Here is a 21,261-nt window from a genome sequence, read left to right on the forward strand (position 1 = left end):
TAATTTTATTCATCTGTCCATAGATGTGACATAAAGGTTATATCTGTATAGTTGGTGAATACTTAACATTTTTGTAGATAGTGGTAGAAACTTGGATGTTCAGGTGGGAAGGCAAATAACTGGTGCTTATGGCCTGAAGTCACATTTCAGTTAGCATTTCTCTCTTATTTCTGTTCTGTGTAATACTTTCCAGCTTCCCAGGGCATTGAATTCAGGTCATGTTTGTTAAACACCAGCTGTGGTGACAAGTGCTCTAGAAGCACTTATTATTTTGTATCCTGTTTTGAAATCTGTGCCCTTCTACTAAAGTCTTTCCTATTTCCATCTTTTGACTTCTGTGATACCTCATATTAGGATTTGGGCAATGTTTGTGCTATTTCCCATATGTTCACATACATATATAAACACATACAGAGTGTTTTGATACTGTAGATGTACATGTTGCCAGACTTGCTTTGAGAAACTGGAGAACTCAAATCAGAGTTGTCATGGATAGACTTAAGGTTTCTTAAAATAAACTGATGTTTGCTCCATTGCAGCCTTTTTTACGAGGCCTGCCTGCAGACTCGTTTACCACTGTAAGAGTATCTGATAGAGATGGTATAATAGGGCTAAACCCCCCTCTCCTTCTAAGACGCTGCAGAATAACTCAAACCTGCACCAAAGCTGCTGACTCCGTGCTTCCTTCTCAGCAGCATCTTGCTTTTCTTGTTCCTCTTGATGTTGACTGAGCAACTTGTTTTTCTTCTTTTTGTAGGTTGGTGGTTTGTGAGCACAGCAGAGGAGCAGGGCTGGGTCCCTGCTACGTACCTGGAATCCCAAAATGGAACCAGAGATGACTCTGACATCAACACATCCAAACTTGGGGAAGGTATGGAAAGCTTCTTGTTATCAAGGGGAAGCGGGTATTCACTTGCTTTGTGCTTTTCCCTCCATAGGAAAACTTTGAAAACTCTTGCTGCCACTTGTGGCTGTTAATCCAGTGCAGTAACCTCTTCTACCATCTTGTATCAGTAAATAAATTGTTGCAGAAGAAATTGGAGTGAAGTACCATGCCTATAATCCCTTTGTGACCAGCTTGGGCTGTCAGTGGGACAAAAGGTTCAAAAGCTGAAACGATGCTCATTTTAATACCCTTAAAAAGCATACAAACAACTTATGTGCAAGCGCAAGCAGTATGTTCTGGTAGAGGTCTTGGACTCTCATGTCCATGGAAGGAGAGAACCTGAATGGCTTGTTTGCAGAAATTATACAAGTGAGAGCTTTTAACTGGAAGAAGATGCTTGTTAGAGCCAAAGGCCATTAAAACAAGTGAGATTTAACTTTAACAGTTGCCTCTCATTACAATTTGTTTCTCATTACGATTTTTTTTTAATTAAATCCTTGAAACTAGTTTCACTGCTGTTTGCTGTGGTCTATGATTGTGTGGAAAGGTAACTTTATTTGGTGTGGTCTCATTCTATTAAAACTGAGATGCCATTTGTCATGAATATGTATTTAGCTGCACTGTTTTTTTGGCTAAAGATGCTTAATTCAGGTTCCAGAAATGGAATAGTACAACCTCACATGTTCCTCTGTTCCATTATGAAAGACTAACCACATCTTAATGGACTTCTCATGTAGCAACTGTGTACAAAGGACACTTATTATGATTTTCTCCATTCTAATGAATCTCTTTCTAAATTTCTAGGTGCTCTTGACGTGGTGCTTATGTAAAACGTATGTGGAAACTCAGCTGACCTTTCCTTAGCACAGGCAGGAGGCTTAGAGATGTGTTGGGGTGACCATCTGCCCATTAAGATAGCACACAGGCAAAGCGTAACTTTGTGCTGGGCCCCAAGGGTGACATCTGTGGCTTATTGAAATCTTTGGCTCTGTAACTCATTTTTCCCTGCTCAAAGCTACCCATATCCTGGGTCACTTAGGGTTTAGAGACAGACTGGCTGTAGACTGGTAGGCCGGGAACCAGTCTGGTATGATGCAACATCTTAGCAGATGCAAAAGCAGTTAGTAAAATTTCCCTGTTAGTAAAGAACAAAACCTTACTGCTCTTTTCTGAAAGAGATGAAGAATGCCTTGTCTGTTGGTCTGTAGCTTCCTCCCTTTTCCTGGCTCTTAAATATGGTGCATGCTTGACAGCCTTATTGCTTAAACTGCTTTCACTTCAAGCTCTCCTCCGCCTTTCATGTTGCCCTCTGGAGTGTACTCTGCACAGGGCTGTGGCCACACAGCAGTCTTTCCTGGGTAATGGAATATCCATCAAATGTTCCTTATCTTTTTCCTCTCGGTCCCCTTTAATCCATTACACTGCTCTCCTCAGCTGTGGTCAGCAGTCGTGCTCCCTGCCTTACTCCAAATCCAGATACGCTGAAACCTGAGACTGTTCTTCCCTTTCTGTTCAGTTCCATCTCAGTGACAAATCTAATTGCATTACCTCCGCAGCTGCTTTGATGTGCCGCAGCTTTCGCTTGCTTTTCAGTAACTTTGTTTTATGTTATTAACCACATAAGCTGAGACTTCTTTTGTTCTTTGTTTCCCCCCTGCCTCCAGTTCTTCACTTGGGCTATTCTTCTCCTAGTAGTTATTCCATAAGAGAGGAAAGAACAACTCAGATTCACTCTCTTAATGAAAAGTGTATAAAAGTGAACATACACGGAAAACTTGCCAACTCTCTCTCAGTAGGCAGGAGAAAGGGACTCCTCCAGTATAAGTGAGGAGGAAGGCACTTTAAGTGCATTAAGTGCCTTAGCCCCTGGATTCAGAGTTCATACAAGTTTCAGAGTGACTGCTGGAGATGTCGACTTCCTGCAGCTGTGCAATCTGTGCTCTGCCTACTTTGAAAAGGTAGAAACACTAACGCAGGGAGCCTTCTGTATCAGCCTCCTGGCCCTCTCCATTTGCAGCAGGCCTGGAACAAGTCCACAAGCCAGGCAGACCCAGAGGTCTGCTCTGCTGTGGCAGGCCCTTGTAAAGGTAAGGAGGTGCTGAATGCAACTTACTAATAATACTGCCTCTACATAGCAGTAATAGTTCCATGTGTCTCTGTTTAGATAGTCTGTTCCCTGAGAAAGACAAAAGTGTTTCCACCCTGCGTCTGAGCCTGCACAACATCTTTTGTCAGGATGAGGGTAGAAAGTCGACTGCTACCTGGGCCTGTGTTTAGACCAACACCATCTTACAGGGCTTGGAAAACCTTCAGAAAGCAATCTAAAGAAACATTTGCAGCCATGGGAGCTGTTAAAGTAAACATCTTTAAAATGGTCTCTGGAAAGATTTAGACACTTGTTGATAAATAACCTATCTGGTGACTAACTGTGGCATGACCAACCAAGTGCAAGTCTGGGATCAAATGGTAAAATTCAGTATTGTTGAGGAGAAAAAAAAAACCCTGACTCGTACAAAAGCATCATTGTGATATAAAAGGGCTATCACTGGGGTTAGTCTTGTGTTGTGAGGAGGACACGGTGTGGTGGATCTATGTGACCCACTGTGTTCAAGGGGTGCTCCTGGATGGCTGAGCACTCAGAATTCCCAGTGTGAGCAAGGAGCTGTGGGTGACTGCTCTGTGTTGACACCTGAAGCAAATTTCTACCCCTTCCACACCTCTCCTTCCTGCAAGCCTTTAAGTTCAACATCTTTCATTTCCTCCCTTCCTGTATAGAAACCTCCTAATGCAGGCAGCCTTACTGTGAATTTAGCTTTAGTTTCTCTCTCTCTGCTATAATCTGTATGTCTAGTGAGGTGTCCTCTGTTCCCTCTTGTGCGGCATGTGTGTAACTGGCAGTCTAATGTCCCGTTGATTTGGAGAAAGCGACCAGGTTAAGGCAATTGGTAAGAAAAACACTACCAGTAAGGAGTGAAGACGGCTCATCTTCTGTGCCACCATGGGCTTCCAAGAGGATCACTGATTTCTGTTAGCCAAAAACACAGCAATCTATAAACTTGAAATCCAGCTTCTCTGAAAATTTGTGGTTCTTCTTTGACCCGCATGGGACCAAAGGGAAAGTACAGAGTACCGCGAACTAGACATTATGTCTGTTCAACACCACTCACCACACCTCCACTTAGGGTGACTGGGGAAGGTTTAGGCCTTGCAGCAAAGGAGAAATTGAGGAGAGTGAGTTGGGTTTAGAAGTGTGGTCTAAGCCCCCGGCCAATATAAAGGGCAAAAAGGCAAAAGTCACTTTTTGGGGAAGTTATTAATCTTTTTACTTGTTCAGCTAATCATTCCCCAATCAAATAATTTTGCTGTGCCTAATTGTCTACAGGACATAGTTCTAGAAGACAATGGTGTCTGTTTTCATGAGTATAAGGGTATATTCCCCAAATGAGTACACATAAGCAGAATTGAGTGATTATTAATTATGTGATATCAGAGTTTATAAACAGCTTCCCAGCATCACTAGCAAAACAGTTGTGTTTGCACCCTAGTGATAGCTGAAGTAGTTGCCAAACTAGCATGGAAGCCCTCGTATGGAAAAAGGGAAGTGTTTGTCTGCGTTTCTGTGCCAGTCCAATGGGTCCTGTGTCGTTCACACTTTCACAAGCAGAAGAAGGAACTGAGTACGGTCCTACGTACGCGATCCAGAAAACAAGTGGTGTCCTCTGTGCACAGCTGCTCTCACAATGCCATTTCCATAGGTGTCTTGTCTTTGTTTATATTTTAAGCATAAGTTATTCTTTCAGTGTGTAACTAATTCTCAGGTCTGGCTTGTTAGCTTCTTGAGCCTGCTCAATAATTGCAAGGTTAGGTTTTTCCTTATATATTTGTGATCAGTGTATTAGAAGTTTGAATCGTGAGAATCACCGTGGCAGTGATTGAGTCACATGTTGCAAGCAAGGAGATATCAGACACTTTTCACTTGGGTTCTGAGTGCTGCTGTTACAAGTGAACTCACATAAGAGAAGCTGCCTTTTTTTTTTTTTCCCTGGATTTTGTTTATAGTGTGATAATTTGCTTAGAGAGGGTTAGAGCCCTGTTGGATTTGTTGTCATATGCAATAGACTGAATTCTCCAAAGATCATGCAGCCTAACTAGGAGATGCAACAGCAATTATGTTGATCTCTCCTGCCACTGCAACCTCCTTGGACAAGTTGTCTTCAGTTGTGGAGCTTGTTTGGGGGTGTGTGTATGTTTTTGTTTCGTTTTTTTTGTTTTGGTTTGTTGTTTTTTAAGGAAGGCCAATGGCAAGGGTGACAATTTGTGACAGTTCTAGGTGGTTCATGTTGCTCAGGCTCAAGAAGCTAACTTGTTCCACTGTACTATATAAACTAAAACAAAATGTCTGCATCTCACCTAACCCATTCCTGCTAACAAGACCAGTGCTTGTAAATGCCATGTTTTGTTTTTATTCCTCACCCTCCCATCATTTTTTCTTTTTCTTTTTCTTTTTTTTTTTCTTCCATCCATGTTCCAAACTAGTTTCTAAGCGACGCAAGGCTCACCTGAGACGCCTGGACCGGCGATGGACGCTGGGCGGGATAGTCAACAGGCAGCAGAGTCGAGGTGAATTAATAGCTTCCTATGGCACCAACCCCTAAGGGTGCACCAAAAGCCATGCTGCAGCTTCGGCTGTTGTGTGCCGGAGTCTGCATCCTCAGCACTCTGGTAGAGAGAGGCCAAAGCTCCAGAGTCCAGATGTGGATTTCATACATGACTGCTTGAGGGTGTCTTGGAGCCAGGGTTAGGCACCCCAAGAGCTAGAGGCTAATAACCAAGGGTAACTCTAAAGTCTGGCTCCTCATGCTGCTTGGGGAAGCTCACATCTGTTGTGTTTTAACTTTGGGCATATTTGTACTCAGTCTTTCCTACCTCAATAAGGACAAGTGATACTTTCAGGGCTATTAAAAGGAGAAGAATGCCAAAAAGCCATGGTCAGAGATGTGCGCACTGGAAAAGAGCTTGGTGTGGAAAGATGAGAATCATTCCAGTTTCAGTCCCCTCTCTTCCTTGCAAGCAGTGCTTGGTACTGAAGACAAACTTCTTCAGAACTTCTGGGAGCTTTTTGTGTCAGTCCTAGGTGTTTAAAATACCACTAGTAGCAGTGTGTGTGTGTGTGTATATATATATCTATTTTTTTTTAGCTTTGCTGGTCTGACAGGGAGCATGGTGGGGTGGGGGGGAACAACTTGTGTTCTGAAGCTGTGTTTGGGTAAATCCTGAGGAATCTTCCAAACCAAGCATTTCTCCAGTGCATGTGAATCATCTTTCCTAGAGTAAAGGTACCCCTTTCTATCCCTTTCTCCCCTTCTTGCGAGATTGCCCAGATGTGGTATTCATTGCACTTTAAAAAGGAAGGAGGTGGGGGGAAGCACCATTTGCACCTCTGTGTAACTTTCAGGCAACCTTACTGACGGGATGGAACTAAATGTAAGCACAAGAGAAGCTTCCCAGTTGAGGAAAAGGTGCCTTTTCCTACTAAGGAGAGAATGTACTTTTAAAGGAGCAAATTTATCTTTTCCTGGATCCAGTGGCAGTTCTATGTGCAGACTTGTGTGTGTGTGTGTCAAGCACATACAACTTTTCAGTGACCTTTTACTTTTGCCTCAAAGTATTATTGAGGAAACCAAAATAACAAGAGGGGTGTTCTTCCTACTGTAGCTTGACCCTGCACCAACTGGAACTACCCTCAGAAGACAAGGTCTTGCTTCTCAGCCACCAAATACACCCTGAAGGCACCAAAAGAAAAACCCCATAAGCGCACATGCTGGCTTGTGAAAAAGAACTTGTGCTTATTTCTGTACCCCAAGAGTTTGGGAGCTACTTATTTTGCATTGTCAAACGCTGCCAGATGCTTCCTGGCAAGTTAACTGGGAGAATTTCTGGGAATCAGTTTCCTAAACAATTTGTTTACTACTTTAAACAAATATATCCTTTCATAGTCATACAATATTGCAAACAAAGCTCCATATAATATTAAGACTGCACGATCAGTCCCTTAGCATAGTTGACTGGTAAGACTCATGAACCTAAGTTGCATTCCCAGGTTTTCCCTCTTGCACTCTTATGCCCACCATCTGTGTGCATCTTCTCCAGACCTTCCCTCTGACCAGTGTCACAGTGTCTTCCCTGGCAATCTTCCCCACCACAGGCTCCCCTAGTCTCTTCCATCCCTGCCTTTTTCTTGCTCCATAACAGTTTCTTCCCTATTAGGCCCAAGCAATGCTGGGTTTTTGAGTGTGTCGCAGAATATGTGCTTTATCTCAAACTAAATCTCAGCACTTGGACTTGGCACAAACTGCAGCATCTCAAGGTTTGGGGCACTCTTCATGGCTGAGCTGCTTCTATAAGCTCTGTCAAATGCATTTCAGCCACAGCTAGCCAGGCTGGCTAAAAAATCATCTGTTTAATGTCATCTGAAATAGTAGGTTAGGGAGCTCTTACAGGAGCAGGCTGATTGGAAGTAAAGAAAGTGGTTTGAGTACTTAGGGGGCAGGTTGGAGAGAGTGGCTTCATCATCTGGCATAGCTGCAGCCTGAACAGACATCTACCCCTTTCCAAACTGCAGTTGTTGACAGTATGAGTCTCTCTGGGTGTCCAGCCCGCTGCTCTCTAACAGATCACAGTTTATGTGAGGTCAGGAGAGATTCTTTCTCCCTTCTTTCCCTCTCATCCCAGCCCAAAAGACTTCTAACAAGGCCAAATTTGGGTGGATTTGCACAGAAATGACAGAATGCATGAAGTGTATACACGCACCCCCCTGCCAACCTTCAAGTCCTTCTCCAAAGCACAGAAGAACTAGAGCTGCTCAAACAGGAGGTTGCCAGAATTGTTCAACACAGGCAAAACAGTTTCCCCTCCCCCACTTGGCCTCTTTCTTGGAAATAAATTCAATTAAACATTTTGGCTGAAATTCTTCCCACCCAGCAATATTCTGCTTGAGATAGTCCCTGCTGTTGGAAGGGTTAGCTCCAAGAGTTCACTGGAGTTTAAAAGCAAGCTGTAAAGGATGCTTCCCTTTATATTTATCCTTGGGTACCACTAATAAGCATTTTTACTGACTAGGTCTATGATAGAACCACTTAAAAGCCAGAACTGAAGGAATTAAGCATTGTTTCTGAAAGCCAGGATTTTCTAAGTGACTTGGATATTAAAAATACTGGAAAAGCCCGAGTGCAGAAGGGAAGGGTGTTTGCTTCCCTGTTACAGACTGCCTAATGGAGGAGAATTATCAGGGGTAACACATGGCTTATTTATTTCTACCCTTTCCAAAGCCATTTGAAGAGGCTAAACATTCCTGAACTTCAGATATTTGGGAGCAATGTTACCAGGTCTGTGAATAAAAACCATGAAAGACAAATTATTGAATATCGTGGTAGTGCTCCTTTTTTAAAGCTGAAAAAAAATCTGTAAAGAGAACAGCTGTAGTCTGTTTTTACAAAGAGAAACAGATGACATTTGTTGCTGAACTTTTCTCTTTAAAATTGTCCGTGGTGTGCCCAGATCTAAGAGATTACATTGGTTTATGTTTCTTATGTAGCTGCAGAGCGTGTTCTTTTTTAGAAAGTTAAATGTTTTTAAATGTGGTACATTTTCTAAACTTTTGCCTATACTTTACGAAACTCCAATAATACAAATATGGATTGCGAGGAGAAGCCTGAAAGTTTGTACTTTTTCTGCAGTCCTGACATTTGTTAAACCTGCAAACTGCAGAGTTCATGTTCTCTTGTATTGGGTAAAAATGCTAATTCTACACGTGCATTTATTTGGAACTTCCCCTGGAAGAGGACTTAGGATTGTTTACAGGCTAATTTCATGAGAAGTCATTTGTGCTATTACAGTTTGACTGGGAAAAGTGGGGGTTTACGTGCCTGTTTTATATGCCAGATATTTGACAAAAGTTATTGCTGCTTTGGTTTTGTGCCCAACACTTTCAAATGGAGCTGTTACAATACAGGAAAGTACTTTAAAGCTATTCATGTCAACAATATGGTGACATATGGCCTGAATTTCTGCCAAATGAGCCTATTATTTAAGAGAAGTTGCTAGCACAAGAAATAAGCTATTCAATGAAAGGGTTAAAGTTAGAACTTGGAAGCTATAGGTCTTCCTACTGCTTGCCTAACTTAAGGAGAGATGGACCTGATGGGAAGAGATGGATGGGGCGTAGAGGGAAGGCAGCTGTGTAACCCAGTTGTCTCGATACTTGAACCCCATCTTGAGTTGGTCTTGATACTTGAACCCTATCTCCTAGCCCGGTGGGTCATTCTGCAGCCAGTTTCCTAGCTGCGGAAAGAGCCCTCGATCGGCACTGGTAATCCAGCCGGGCTGGTGTGCTCATGCACTCTTACTCTTTCCAGCATCCCACTGGAGACGCTTTGCCCTCTTCGGCAGCCCCTTCATTACCCACAGGACTTCTCCCTTCATTTTCACTCTTTTTCCCTGCTTGTCCTTGATGCTGGCGAAATGTTTGTCAGTCACAGCACAAGGCTGCTTTGCCGTCCTAAATCAAACCAGCACAGAGCAGCTTCAGACTTAGTTTGTTCTTTTTCTTCCCCCCCCCCCCCCCCCCCCCCCCGTTCTCCAATGAAAGTAGTAAATGTTTATTGCCCCTTGCTGGTTGAAGAAAGAGCATGTGCAATACAGAGCTGTTCAGAAGAAATGTCATTATTGTTCTTTTCTGTCTGTTGGCATGAGGTTTTCTGTTATTTAAACAAAACAAAGCAGGGGGAGAGGGACAAAGACTGAAGAGCTCCTGTCTGCAGATGAACACATTTGATAACTGTGGACAGTTATTTTCTCTGCTGAATATTTAGACAAGTAAAACAAAGTCCATGTTGAATTAATGCATTGCTTTCTGGAACAGGGAGACTTTTTCCAGAAGCAGGTCTGACAAAGGGGGGGTGGAGCGGAGGAGTGGGGGAGGGCGAGCGCAGACTGCTGACTGAGGGGAAAGTATTTTGAAAGAAAATTCTTCTGTGGTTTGGAAGATGTAGGGTTGGGACTGTTGCATTTTGCTGAGAAATCGTTAATTGGCTAATTTCTAGCCCGATTCCCCCCTATCCCCACCCTACCAGCATTTCAAACAAGGATGGGGTCACAGAAAGTTGGGGGCATGTACAAACACCAGCTGAGCAAAGGAAATTACTCCCTTACTTGGTTGGCTCCTGAAGTGCTGCAGATAACTTCCACACTTACTTATGGAGACAGAAAAGAGCGAACTTATAAAATATAGGTGAAGGAGAGGTATGCGAAACGGGGCGCTTAGAACTTGGAAGCAGAAACGTACGAGCGCTGGCCATTTGCCTGGGAGAGATGAGACTGATTATGCAGGACTGGAAACGTGCATGGTATTTTAGCTGCTTAAAGGCAAGGTTCCTGTCCCAAACAGTTTACAGCCTAAACAAAGAGAACGAGATCTGTCTATCAGAGGAGCCTCGGCAAGTGGCAATTTGGCATGCATCTTATTTCGACCAAAAGGTTTTTCACAGTGGAAAGTGATATTTATTTGGTATTTTTAAAAGCTTTTAGAGAAGGACTAAAACTAAGCTTGCTTGGCAAGGCAGGAAATCAGAGTAGGTAAGGCTTATTTTAGGAAGGATTTGAGAGTTTCAGGTTATTTGATACCACGGAGGAGGCAGCCTGCTCAGGTTGATGAGGCATCATAAGAAAGGCATGGGGCTGAGTGGGAAAAGATGAAAGGATTTCGAGGAGTGGGAAATCCAAAGGGAGCAGAACATGCGAGAGTGTGTAGGAGGATATTAAAGCAAGGCACAGCACAGAGGATTGAAAATTCGAGATGGGACAACTGAATTGGGTGTACACTGGTAGGAGCCTGGCTGAAGTACCAGAGTGCTGCTGTGCCAAGAGCCTTGGGCAAGAGCAGCGTGCTGAAAGGCTGGGAAGGAAGCAAAGGAGGCAGGAGGTGGCTGTAGTGGCTGTGGAAAAGAGGTCGAAGGGCCAGATCAGCGCTCTAGCGGTGAGGAGCAGCAGTGATAGAGGATTTTGAAGATGTTGGGGAAAGGAACTGTTACCTTGGTGATAGACAAGGAGGAATCTGAAATAACCAGTGCCAAGGGAATCGGGAAGATTGAATAAGGAAGATTTGGAAAGCGCTACTGAAGCTCTACGTTACAACTCGAGCAGTAAAACCGTAGGTCTGCTTTCCTTGACCTGACAGTAAGTATAAATCCAGACAGCCAGGGGAGGGACCAAGTTGCCTTCTCAAGACACCTCATAACTTTAATGTGTAGTATGTGTGTGCATGAACGCACGTGTAAAATCTGAAATTCTGGTTTGACAGATGGGATTGGAGGAGCCTCATGGGCTGTCAAGTTCAGTGTCTTGCTCTGTCAGACAATTAGGTATAGTTTCTTCAGGAACGAATGGAGCTTCATCTTAACTGTTTTGAGGTCTTTCCTATGGGAGAGGTGTCTTAGTGGGTCACCTGATATGGAAAATGCCATGCCCAATGCCTAAAAATTCTTTGAGATTCCCCTTTTACTAGTAGACAGAAATACAGCAGGTGAAACAAAAGAAAACCTATTCGGGTATGTGCTGATTAAAGGGAGTGTGATGGGATGGACACATCTGCTGGCTCATTAATTACAAGCTATAATCCTACTCAAAAGGGAAAAAACACAAAGCGCTGTTGTCATGGTCTGCCATTATCCAAAAATAAATGTCATTGGCATTAAGTCCTCCTAAACTTTAACAAGTTAAATGTATCATCCCTAGTTTTTCTGCAACCAGTATGTTGTATCATAGCCATTGAACAGGCTGGGCGACATGGAAGAAATATTTTAGTCCTCACTACACTGTGGCTGCAAAGGTGACATTTTACTACTAGATAAGTGTTGCCAAGGTATCTACAGGTCATCTTGCTCTGCTGTAAATCATATGATGCTTTAAGAGTTGTATTATAAATCCTATTTATGCAAAAAGTTGCACTTTATTAAGTTGCATCTTAAAATAGGTGAGAGACGATGTGTGGGCACTGTTAAATTATCCTAGCCTGGTTTTAGATCAAGTTTCATATGGGTTGCCTTGACTCTGCTTCCAGCAGTCTCAGAAATAGACCTTTTTCCTCAAAATTAAGTGAAGCCGCATGGAAACTAGCCTGGCTTAGTACAGAGAGAAGTTTTACACAGAGTTTGCAGTGCCACCGCTAAAAGAACCAGCCTCGCCTTCCCCAGCATCTTCCCTTCTCCTTTACCCTCATGCAGATCTGCAGTGAACCAAACTAGGCTTAAGGTCATACTAACTTTTCCTTGGTCAGGTTGCCTTCAAGTCCATCTCGCAGCAGAGCCATGAACTATGCAAGGAGAGGTGGTGGGTGCAAGGCAGGACGAAGGAAGAAGGGAATGGTCTGAGCTGCTACAGCACTAGGCATGTGTTCATAAACTTTTCTTTAAAGCAGCTTTTTAGTTTTAAAGCTATTGCTATTTGTGTATAGGAAAGTCTCAGCTTGGCAGAGCACTGTTATGTTGCTGGAGGGGATGAAAAATGGCTGTGTTGATGATTTGGCATTTTTTTTTTTTCCTCCTAACAGCCATGGAAGGACATTAGATGTCTGTGGCTTGTGAAGGAGTGACCCATAACTCTCAAATACCACTGGCTTCCTTACATCAGGTCTGCTGAAAATGGCATGGTTGCATACATCTGTACAAACGACATACTATACATAGCTGTAATGCAGGGCATTGTGCAGCTCAAATGCTTTGTCCTGTATATATTCACACCTCTCAGCTGGACTGCAGCAACCTCTGCTGTGCTTGCTGGGGGCAAATCTCAGTTGTTAGAAAAGCCCTCTCTGTAGTATTGTGGGCTGTTACAAGGACATGGGAACTGTCTTCTGGTGTCCACACTGTTTTCCCAGTGATTCACCAGGATCTGTCTCTATATTTTGGCCCCAAGCCTCTACTGTCTGTCTTCAGGAGGCTTTAGGTAGAACCAGAGTTAGAGAAGCCTGCCTTCCTTTGGGGAGGAGAAAAGGAAGGAGGAGAAAGATTGATAGGGAAGTCAGGTTTTGGAATAACGAGCGGACTGAGCGCTGGGCTGCCAGGGTGTCTGGGAGGGCTGGGCAGAGCACAGCTACAGGTGGGTGGTATAAGTTGGGTCATCCAAACAGTGAAGAAATTCTTGTTATGCGTGTTTTAAATAGTGTCTGTGTCCAGTGAGGGGGGAGAATGACACGTACTAATCCTTTCCTTCCAAGCTAAGTGCATTGCAGTTGGATAATGCATGACGTGACAGACTTGTATCGTAGCTCTTTGCCAAACAGGCTTTGCTTCTTCATGCATGCCCTGTTCAGACCTATTAGTGCAGCTGAAATTTCCAGTAGAGGTACCTCTTTCAGTTCAGCTGGGGAAGGTATCTTTGACCTGCAAATTAGAAGTCAATAAATAGAAGTGAAGTTGGCTAATTGAGCTATTAACAGGTCTCTGGGTGTCACACATTAAGCACAGAGGTGCCTTTATGCCATTTTCAGTAGATCTTGAAGGGGAATAGAACTCTCATCCTATTATTTCCAAAGTGCAGCCATTTAGCTGATGTATGTGCTTTGTAGCATGTAGTAAATTTTATTCTGCCCACTTGGCCTCAACGGTGAAGTTGATGTAATGGAAGCTGCAGCTGGGGAATACGAATTATACTTTTGTTTGCATTTTTTTGCTGGCAATTGTTAAGTCAAAACTTAATGAATCAAAATTAAGCACTTTCATATTCTCTATACATCTGGGCATACAACTTTGGTAGGTCTGGGACGGTTACAGACTTGTGTTTTATACCAATGCCTGTCACAGTATCTGAATGAAACCTGATATTTCAGATTTGTCAGTGTAACTCAGAGCAGTGTCTTTCTACTGGCTGATGCTCTGCTGATTCTCTCATTAAACCGTTCAGCTGTGTTAGGGCTTTCCAGTAACTTTATGTATCATTCATGAAGTGTCAAATATCTTCTCTTAAGGACTTGAACAGCAATCCGATATGTTGAATGTTACATCAGTCCTCTTAAGTGACACATCCACTGAAAGCTCCACTGCTCCCTTCAGCAAATCTTGGTTGATACAAAACATCCACTGGATAGAGATAGTCTTTGAGAAGCAAAACAGAATTACACTTTGGTTGCAAGGGGGCCCATATCTCCAGAATACTGTTTAAGTTACAAGCCTCATGTATGTTTGTGGTATCCCCTGTACCACTGAAAGAAACCAAACGTGTGTAATCTTGGAAATGGCTGTAATTTATGCTGTGAAAGCACTTTGCAAGGGGAAATTGTAATGGTGGGTTCCTGTTTTTGATCTGTAGGCTTAAAAATAGAACTACTAAACAAAAACATTGTAGGACCCTCTTTTCTAAGTGAATTTTTAACACTGTTTTGGTTGTCGTGCTTCATGGAGGAACTTCTTTTCTCTCTTCCATGCCTACTTCCATTCAGTCTCTTTTTCCCCTTGCCCTGTGTAGGGAGGAATAACCTGAAGGATCTCCTCTGAAAGAGTGGTAGTCTTGAGTTGAAAGCCACAAGACTGAAGCTCTAAGCAACAGAGGTGCTCATGGACAGGCTAAAACCATGGCAGCTCAGAAAAGCCCACCAGTCTCACCTGCGCATCCAGTTTCACAGGACTTGGATGGGGCTTCATCCTCCTGAGCAACTCAGTGTTTCAGTTTCTAGAGCTGGCCAGTGTCTCCGGTCATTCAGAGCGGCCGATGGGCGGTGTCGAGTGTGGTGTGTGCAAGGCAGCAAGGTGAGAGCAGCAACACGCAAAGCAGTAATCCCAATACTGAGGGCGGAGCGCTGCTGAAGAGCAGTATCTCTCTCCTCAGTAAACCTGAGCGATGATGATAAGCTCAGGAAAGAGGCTGAAGCTCTCTCAGCTGAGGATGTGGCTTCTCCATGCAGCTGGCAGCTGCTTTTTCAATGTGCTGCCTCAACAGCATGGTCAGGCCCTCCTGACCTGTTTCAGCCAGAATGAGAGGAGTTGGAGGATATCCCTGCTCTTCTGCCTTACCTTGAAACTAACTGGAAGGGAAATCTAGGATTCGGTGCCTGGGAGGAAGGCAGTAATGAACAGGTAGAGTGGTGGTGTGTGCTCACATGCATAGCTGCAGGCCTAGAAGTTGCGTTTGCAGTAGTTGCTGGCTATTGTAGTGTAGCTTGCATGGATCTGTTGTCCTTTTCCCTGGCAAGCCCCTCATCTATATTTGGAATGGAGAGAGTGGGTTTGTGTGGGGGAGGAAGGGATCTAATGTTTGGAAGGCGATTGCATCCTAGTCTGCAAAGCACCCTCACACCAAACTTTGATTTCCCTTGAATGATCAGACTCAGAAACACTGTTGGGCTTGATGGGTGACCACTGTCTCAATTCCTCACACAGGAGAGCTCCTGCTGGAGCAGGAGTTTGGAAAGCTCTGTTGAAATTCAGGAGTGAGCACCTCACTCGTGGCCTCCTACCCTGTCTGCTGCAGAAGGAGGGAGGTCACGTCCCTGAAGAGTGAGACCACTCTGCCCAAGCAACAGGAGTTGAATAGCTGGCTTTAGCTGCAGCAGGGACTGCTGTTTATGTGGAGGAAAAAGAAGATAAACAGAGAAATTTCTGTTGTAGCTGTAGTGGCAAGGGTGAACTCTGATAGCCTGGGTTATAAAGCGGCTTTGGTATGGGGGAGAGACGAAGCAGGGCCACCTTCCAACACTCAGCAAACATGGGCTTAGCTCTTTATTACTGTCCTAGAAACATCCCTGGAAGTGTCTGAAGCAATCCATATCTGGACAGTGCTTCAGCGCTGTGCACCTGAACTTTCCCTTGTCCCTCTCCTCTCAGGGAGAAGATCTAGCTGCACAGGGATCTTCTGCAGTTCCCTTTAGTGCTTGGGGCTTTGCATGCAGTGGAAACTGGGCATGTAACTCCTTCAGCAGCAGTCACTTGAAGCAGAGGAAAAATGAGTCTGCCTTTACCGTGCAGAGCAGAAGCCCAGCTAGGAAAACTGTCCTGTGACTTTGAAGCCAGGTTTCGCTAGCTGGGTTTCATTTGTCAGGCCCCATCTTGTAGTAGAGTATTTCTGTGGGGAAGGTGTCATATCCTGATGGTGCTAATTACAAACTAGCTGGAATTCCTTACCAGTGATAAAACAGCTAAAGGAGCCCTCCTAGGGGAGAGCAGGAGGGAGTATTTTCCTCTTGGAGGCAAAGGTTTTGACAGGTTTTACCCTGTCAGAATTAGAAGTATCCAAATGTGACCCGTTAAGGGAAGTTGACTTCAGAGATGCAGCTTTGCTAAATTTTCTGCCATCAGGTGCTCTGCCAACATTTCTTCCCCTTTCTGAGGTATTACTTCTTACTTTGTCTCACTAAGGTTTGGGGTTTTGGGGTTTTTTTTGGGTTGGTGGGGGTTTTTTGGTTTGTGGTTTTTGGTGGGTTTTGTTTTTTTTTTTTTTTTTCCAGTTTAAAGTTTCCATGCTTTGCCCAGCAACAAAATGCAGTTGAGCCACAAAACCAAACAGATGGTTGGGTCTGCTTCACTCTCTCCAAAAGGCTGTTTGCCTCAAGCTGCTGCAACCTTTTCATAGCTCCTTTGTTTTGTAAGGATCAGGAGCTCTGGATTCACTTAATTTCCTGCCTGTTCCTGTGCACTGACAACCCTCTATTTGTTCCTGGCCGTGCTTCGTTGCAACTGCCAGTAGAAAGTGCTAGGAAGGCCGGTTGGGGTGCACTTTATTGCTTGCCTTCCCTGCCTTTGATGTAGCTACAGAAACTCATGCTGTTATGCACTGTAGCCTGGGTTCAGGTGAGGGGTTTGGTAACGCTTTCCGTGTCTGCCACTGCAGAGCAAGGCTGGTAGTTCACATTTTCCGTGCCACTTGTAATTTTTTTAAGCTAACAGAGGTTGACCTTGAGCGTGATGGAAATGCTACAGTAAATGACTTCTGGTGGGTGGAGAAAGATGCTGAGAAAGTGTCTGTTCTGCTCCTCTCATTGGCTTGCTCTCAGCAAGTCTGCTCACCTCTGCCCAGCAGGGAAGGGGATAGACGATGGAGATGAATAGGGATGCTAAGTTTTTGGTTCGAACACCATACTTGAAACCTAGCCTGTGCTTCTGAAGTATATGTCTGAAGTTCTGGCCCTACTTTTCTGCTGCCACCCATGTATTTCCCTGGAAGGAGGTCCACCAAGAGTATGTTTGCAAAACACTTCATAACCCATGAATGCACAATGCTGTATGGTCTCCTGTCAAATGGAAAACCCTTACGTTCTTTTGTCACTTTTTTAATGCTGTTTCAAGCTCGTTGCTGTAGACCCACACTGTTGGAGAGGTGCAAGGAGAGCAGCGTGATGGGCCAGCCCCTCGGAGTGGGGAGGATCGGACCCTCTCGGGATGCGGGGCTCGGGTTTCAGTAACACAATGCTTCGTGCAGCCATGTGCGCATTCAGAAGAGCCAACTGGCTGGAGCTCCCGCAGTGACGCTTGGCTGCTTTGGCAGCCGGGTTGATTCTGTCAAGTTACAGTATGGGAGTTAAGTCCAGCTTCAAATCCTCTCCCTTACCCGCTCGAGGAACTTGGAGAGGGGGGACGGGTGGGAAGAAGCGGGGAAGCTCTCTGGGGACTTTGTGTCATTATTGGCATGGAAACACTTTGTGATTATCAGCAGCAGAGTAGTGGCAAGGGGCTGATTATCTATCATGTCGTCAGCATAAATAATCAGTGGGCCCCTGAGCAGGGCTCCGCCTTTTGTAATGGCTCCACGTAATCACTGCATAACAGTTTAAAAGCAAGCAGAACAGAAAAACAGCTGGACTAATTCTGACCCTAACTGATGTTGCCTTTTCTCCCCTCCCTAGAAGAGAAATATGTCACTATCCAGCCGTACGCCAGCCAGGGGAAGGATGAGATTGGGTTCGAAAAAGGGGTCACCGTGGAGGTCATCCAAAAGAACCTGGAAGGATGGTGGTACATAAGGTAAAGAAGCCATGCAGCCAGATTGCTGCAGAACCTGTGACAATGAGCTTTTCTGATCATTCACTGAACGTTAGCATTTAATTAATTCTGTGGCTGGGCAAGGAAGCCCAAATTATTCATAATGCCTCTTGAAGAAATGTAAAGAAAAGGCTAAGACGATACAGTGGTGATGAAAGTAATGCTACAGGGTCTGCAAAAGCTGTGGATCATTCCACTGGGGAAATTCTTGAACTTGTAGATTTTTATTTTTTTTTTTTCCTTCCTTCAAGTTAAAAGCCCATATCTGAGTTAAGATCTGTGAGACCTAACAAGGCTTTCCGTTGTGTGTAATTTTAATGTGCTTCCAGTATAAGAGTTATTCTACAATATGATTAAATCTATTTATAGCAATGCTGAAAGGCTGATTGTGATCTCTTGAGCTGTTTGGGGCAGGTAGTGCTATTTTCAGGGATATAAGAAATCAGTTTGCTGGCTATAGCCCTTTTCCAAACTTATTGCTGGTTTCAACTAATTTGTCTGATTTCTGCCTGTCCACATTAGATATTTCTAATGTAGAGGGACTGGATTCCAAGGGCAGGTGAAGTTATCATTGTGTATCAAACTTTGTTATGTATTTGAAATAGCAGTCATAAAGGAGACTTGTGACTTAAGAATCCCCTTTTTAAATGCTTATGGGGAGAATGTAGGTTAGATATGTCTCAGATAGTGAAACAAGGTGTCAGGGTGAGTACTTAATGAGAGCTTTCTCCATCTAGGTTCACGGTCTTTCATGATTCTGCCCCTTGTTTTGTATCTGTGTGTGAATCCAGCAGTGCTGTGACACCGCACTTCTCTTTAAACACGATGTGACACAACAGGTAGCTTATCTCTCGGGCAGTGCAAAACATCTCATCTAGTCATCTTTTTCCATTCAGCCTGTAATTATAGTGACTATTTTTTCCCCTTTCCCTCCCCAAGCCATAACTTGCTTTTGTTTGAATTCTGCTTGATTTATCAGCTATGAACGAGGACTATGAAAATGCTGACTAAAGCAATGTTGCTGTTTTTCTTGATGTCTCTTACTTAGAAAACTGATTTTTTTTTTTTCTTCTATCTAATGCTCCCATAGAGAGAATAGGCTAATAAAGATAGCAGTGGAGCCAGGAAGGCACTCTAGATAGGAGGAACTCAAAAATGCCTGGGTTTGGTCAGGTCACATTTTTTTCTCCTTTAATCATTCACAGAACTGGAATCCAAAGTTGCAGATAAAGGAATTGACCACATAGGTTTTCTGAGGGGAGAAACATTGCAAGACATCTTTAGTTTATTTTGGTATTCTCCCTCTGAAATGCAGCCTTATTACTACTGTAGGCTCCCCTTGCCATATTAACAGTTCTAAAATAAGGAGAATTGCTTCCCCCCCCCCCCCCTTTTTCCTCACACACTCCTTTGGGCCAACCCAAAACACACATTTTCCTATGTAGCAGAAGTGCATTCTGGTGGACAGTGACACTTGCTGCAGTGGCTTAAGTGGCTTCTTCATGGTGATCTGCTGGAAGGACAGTGGATGCCCCAGCCACCCCGTGGTAGCTGGGAAATGCAGCGTGCCCTTGGCTCTTTTTTGTAAGAGGCATTTTGAATTGAGCAACCCCTCTTCTTGTCAAAAGGTGGGTTAGGTGCTCCCCATATGTGTGTGACAAGTGTGTTGGGTGTCAGCCATCATCCTCTCTGCTGCTCTGGAGCACTGTGCTGCAGTCTTGCTGGAGGATTAAACTGCTCTTAGAAGCAGTTTGGGTTTGGTTTTTTTTTTTCCATGGGCAACACTTCTGGAAATGTTGATGTGGTGATCCATCCCTGCAAGCTGGTCCTTTGCAGCCTGGGTAGTTGATGTCCAACTTCTTGTGCTGTTTATGAAACTTAAACTGCTCTGAATACTGTTAGGTACCACTCAGAAAAGGATTCCTCTTCTGCAGAAATACGCTTTTCTGAGTATTGAGTGCCTTAAAAGGAGCACCTCCTTCTCCTGCAGTGAGTGTGAGGGGAGAGGGAGCAGGAAGAGACTGCAGTTGAATCCTGCTGCCTTGTTGTCTACTGGGCTGGGTAGCAGGGACTGAACACACACATCAATGTGTAGAAATAAAAACAAACCCAGCAGCTTGCAAATGGAATCCACCTTAAAGACATTAGGTTGTTCCACCTTAAATATGTAATTTCCCCAGATTCCTGGCCATGTGCTGATCCTCATTTCCTGTCCTTCTTTTTCTTTTTTTTTCTTTTTTCTTTCTTTTTTTTTTTTTTTTCCCTTTTCTTTTTCCCCCTAGTTTGCTTCCCTCTGGAGTAATTCCAGCGCTCTGGAGCTGGAAAGCAGATGTGACTTTCAGACTCAGACTCACAGAGGCACTTCTGACTTTTTTTTTTTTAACATTCCTATGGTTTGAATCCATTTTTTCCTTCATGTAATATAAACAGGGAGGGTTTTGGAATCACCGAGGAACCAAATCACTGCACCTAATTCTGCGACCCTCCCAATCAATGCTGTAGAAGCTAGAGGCAATATTGGTGTCTTCCTTTATTTTGCCCTGTGTGCATTATGATTTTTTTAAAGAAAAAATGGGACTCGGGAGAAGTGAAAGAAAGGCTCTAACCTGGGATCCTTCTTACTGTTCTACTGAGTTCAGTGGGTCTGTGTCCTTCCCGGTATGATCACAGCTGGCATTAGCATCCATTGTTTAGATCTTTGTATCAGTTACTGTCACCTGGAGGTAATCTCATGGTGCCCAAGTGGATTGCAGGCCAAGTAAGGAGCAATATGCTAAGTAAAGCTTTTGTTATTTGCCTCCATCTTCATTTTATCATTCATTCTGAGCCTCAGCCTGTGTGAATGAAGTGCAGCTGGGAGGTGTTAGTGGCGCTGAAATGAGGAGGAATCTAGGATGGAGTTTGAAATGTCTCCAGTAGGTTGTGAATATAAATGAAGGAAGGATACTTGTGGTTCAACTCTTAGACATGAAATGAAGATCGTTACCAGTTCTGGACTGCTCTGAAGCTGATTAGCAGTTGCCTTAGTTCTTTCACTAATAAAATGGGGAGATCAAGTAGTATTCTAAGGTGATGTTTGCAAAGGGCTTTGAGATTACCGAATTCCAGGACTACGGTGAAAAATGTAGGTAAGCCTATTTGACTTACATAAGTAGCTTTTATTTGTGATGTTGCACAAATAAATTGGCAGTTCCTGGCAAATACTGCTCAGCATTAACTTCACATTGAATTTACTGACTCACAGGAAGAAATAACCAGCAACAGCCTCTCTACTGAGGGTATGTTGCCCAGAGTTATTAACTGTCCAGCTATTGCTGCTACTATTCATTGGGAGAAACTATGTGAGATCAG

At 43.8% G+C, this 21,261-nt stretch overlaps 1 protein-coding gene across 2 annotated transcripts in view; it reads left to right on the forward strand.

The window, feature by feature from the left end:
• Positions 1-21,261, forward strand: part of SH3PXD2A (SH3 and PX domains 2A) — a gene marked incomplete at its 5' end in the record, with an annotated part of 263,482 nt that overhangs the window by 234,602 nt on the left and 7,619 nt on the right. For both annotated transcript variants that reach the window (XM_082308802.1, XM_082308803.1), the window contains 3 exons: positions 758-871; positions 5,423-5,506; positions 17,775-17,892. In XM_082308802.1, coding sequence (XP_082164928.1) covers positions 758-871; positions 5,423-5,506; positions 17,775-17,892 — 316 coding nt within the window. The remainder of the gene's footprint in view (positions 1-757; positions 872-5,422; positions 5,507-17,774; positions 17,893-21,261) is intronic.

The sequence above is a fragment of the Platalea leucorodia genome (assembly GCF_965183815.1).
Source record: "Platalea leucorodia genome assembly, chromosome: 4".
NCBI lineage: Eukaryota > Metazoa > Chordata > Aves > Pelecaniformes > Threskiornithidae > Platalea > Platalea leucorodia.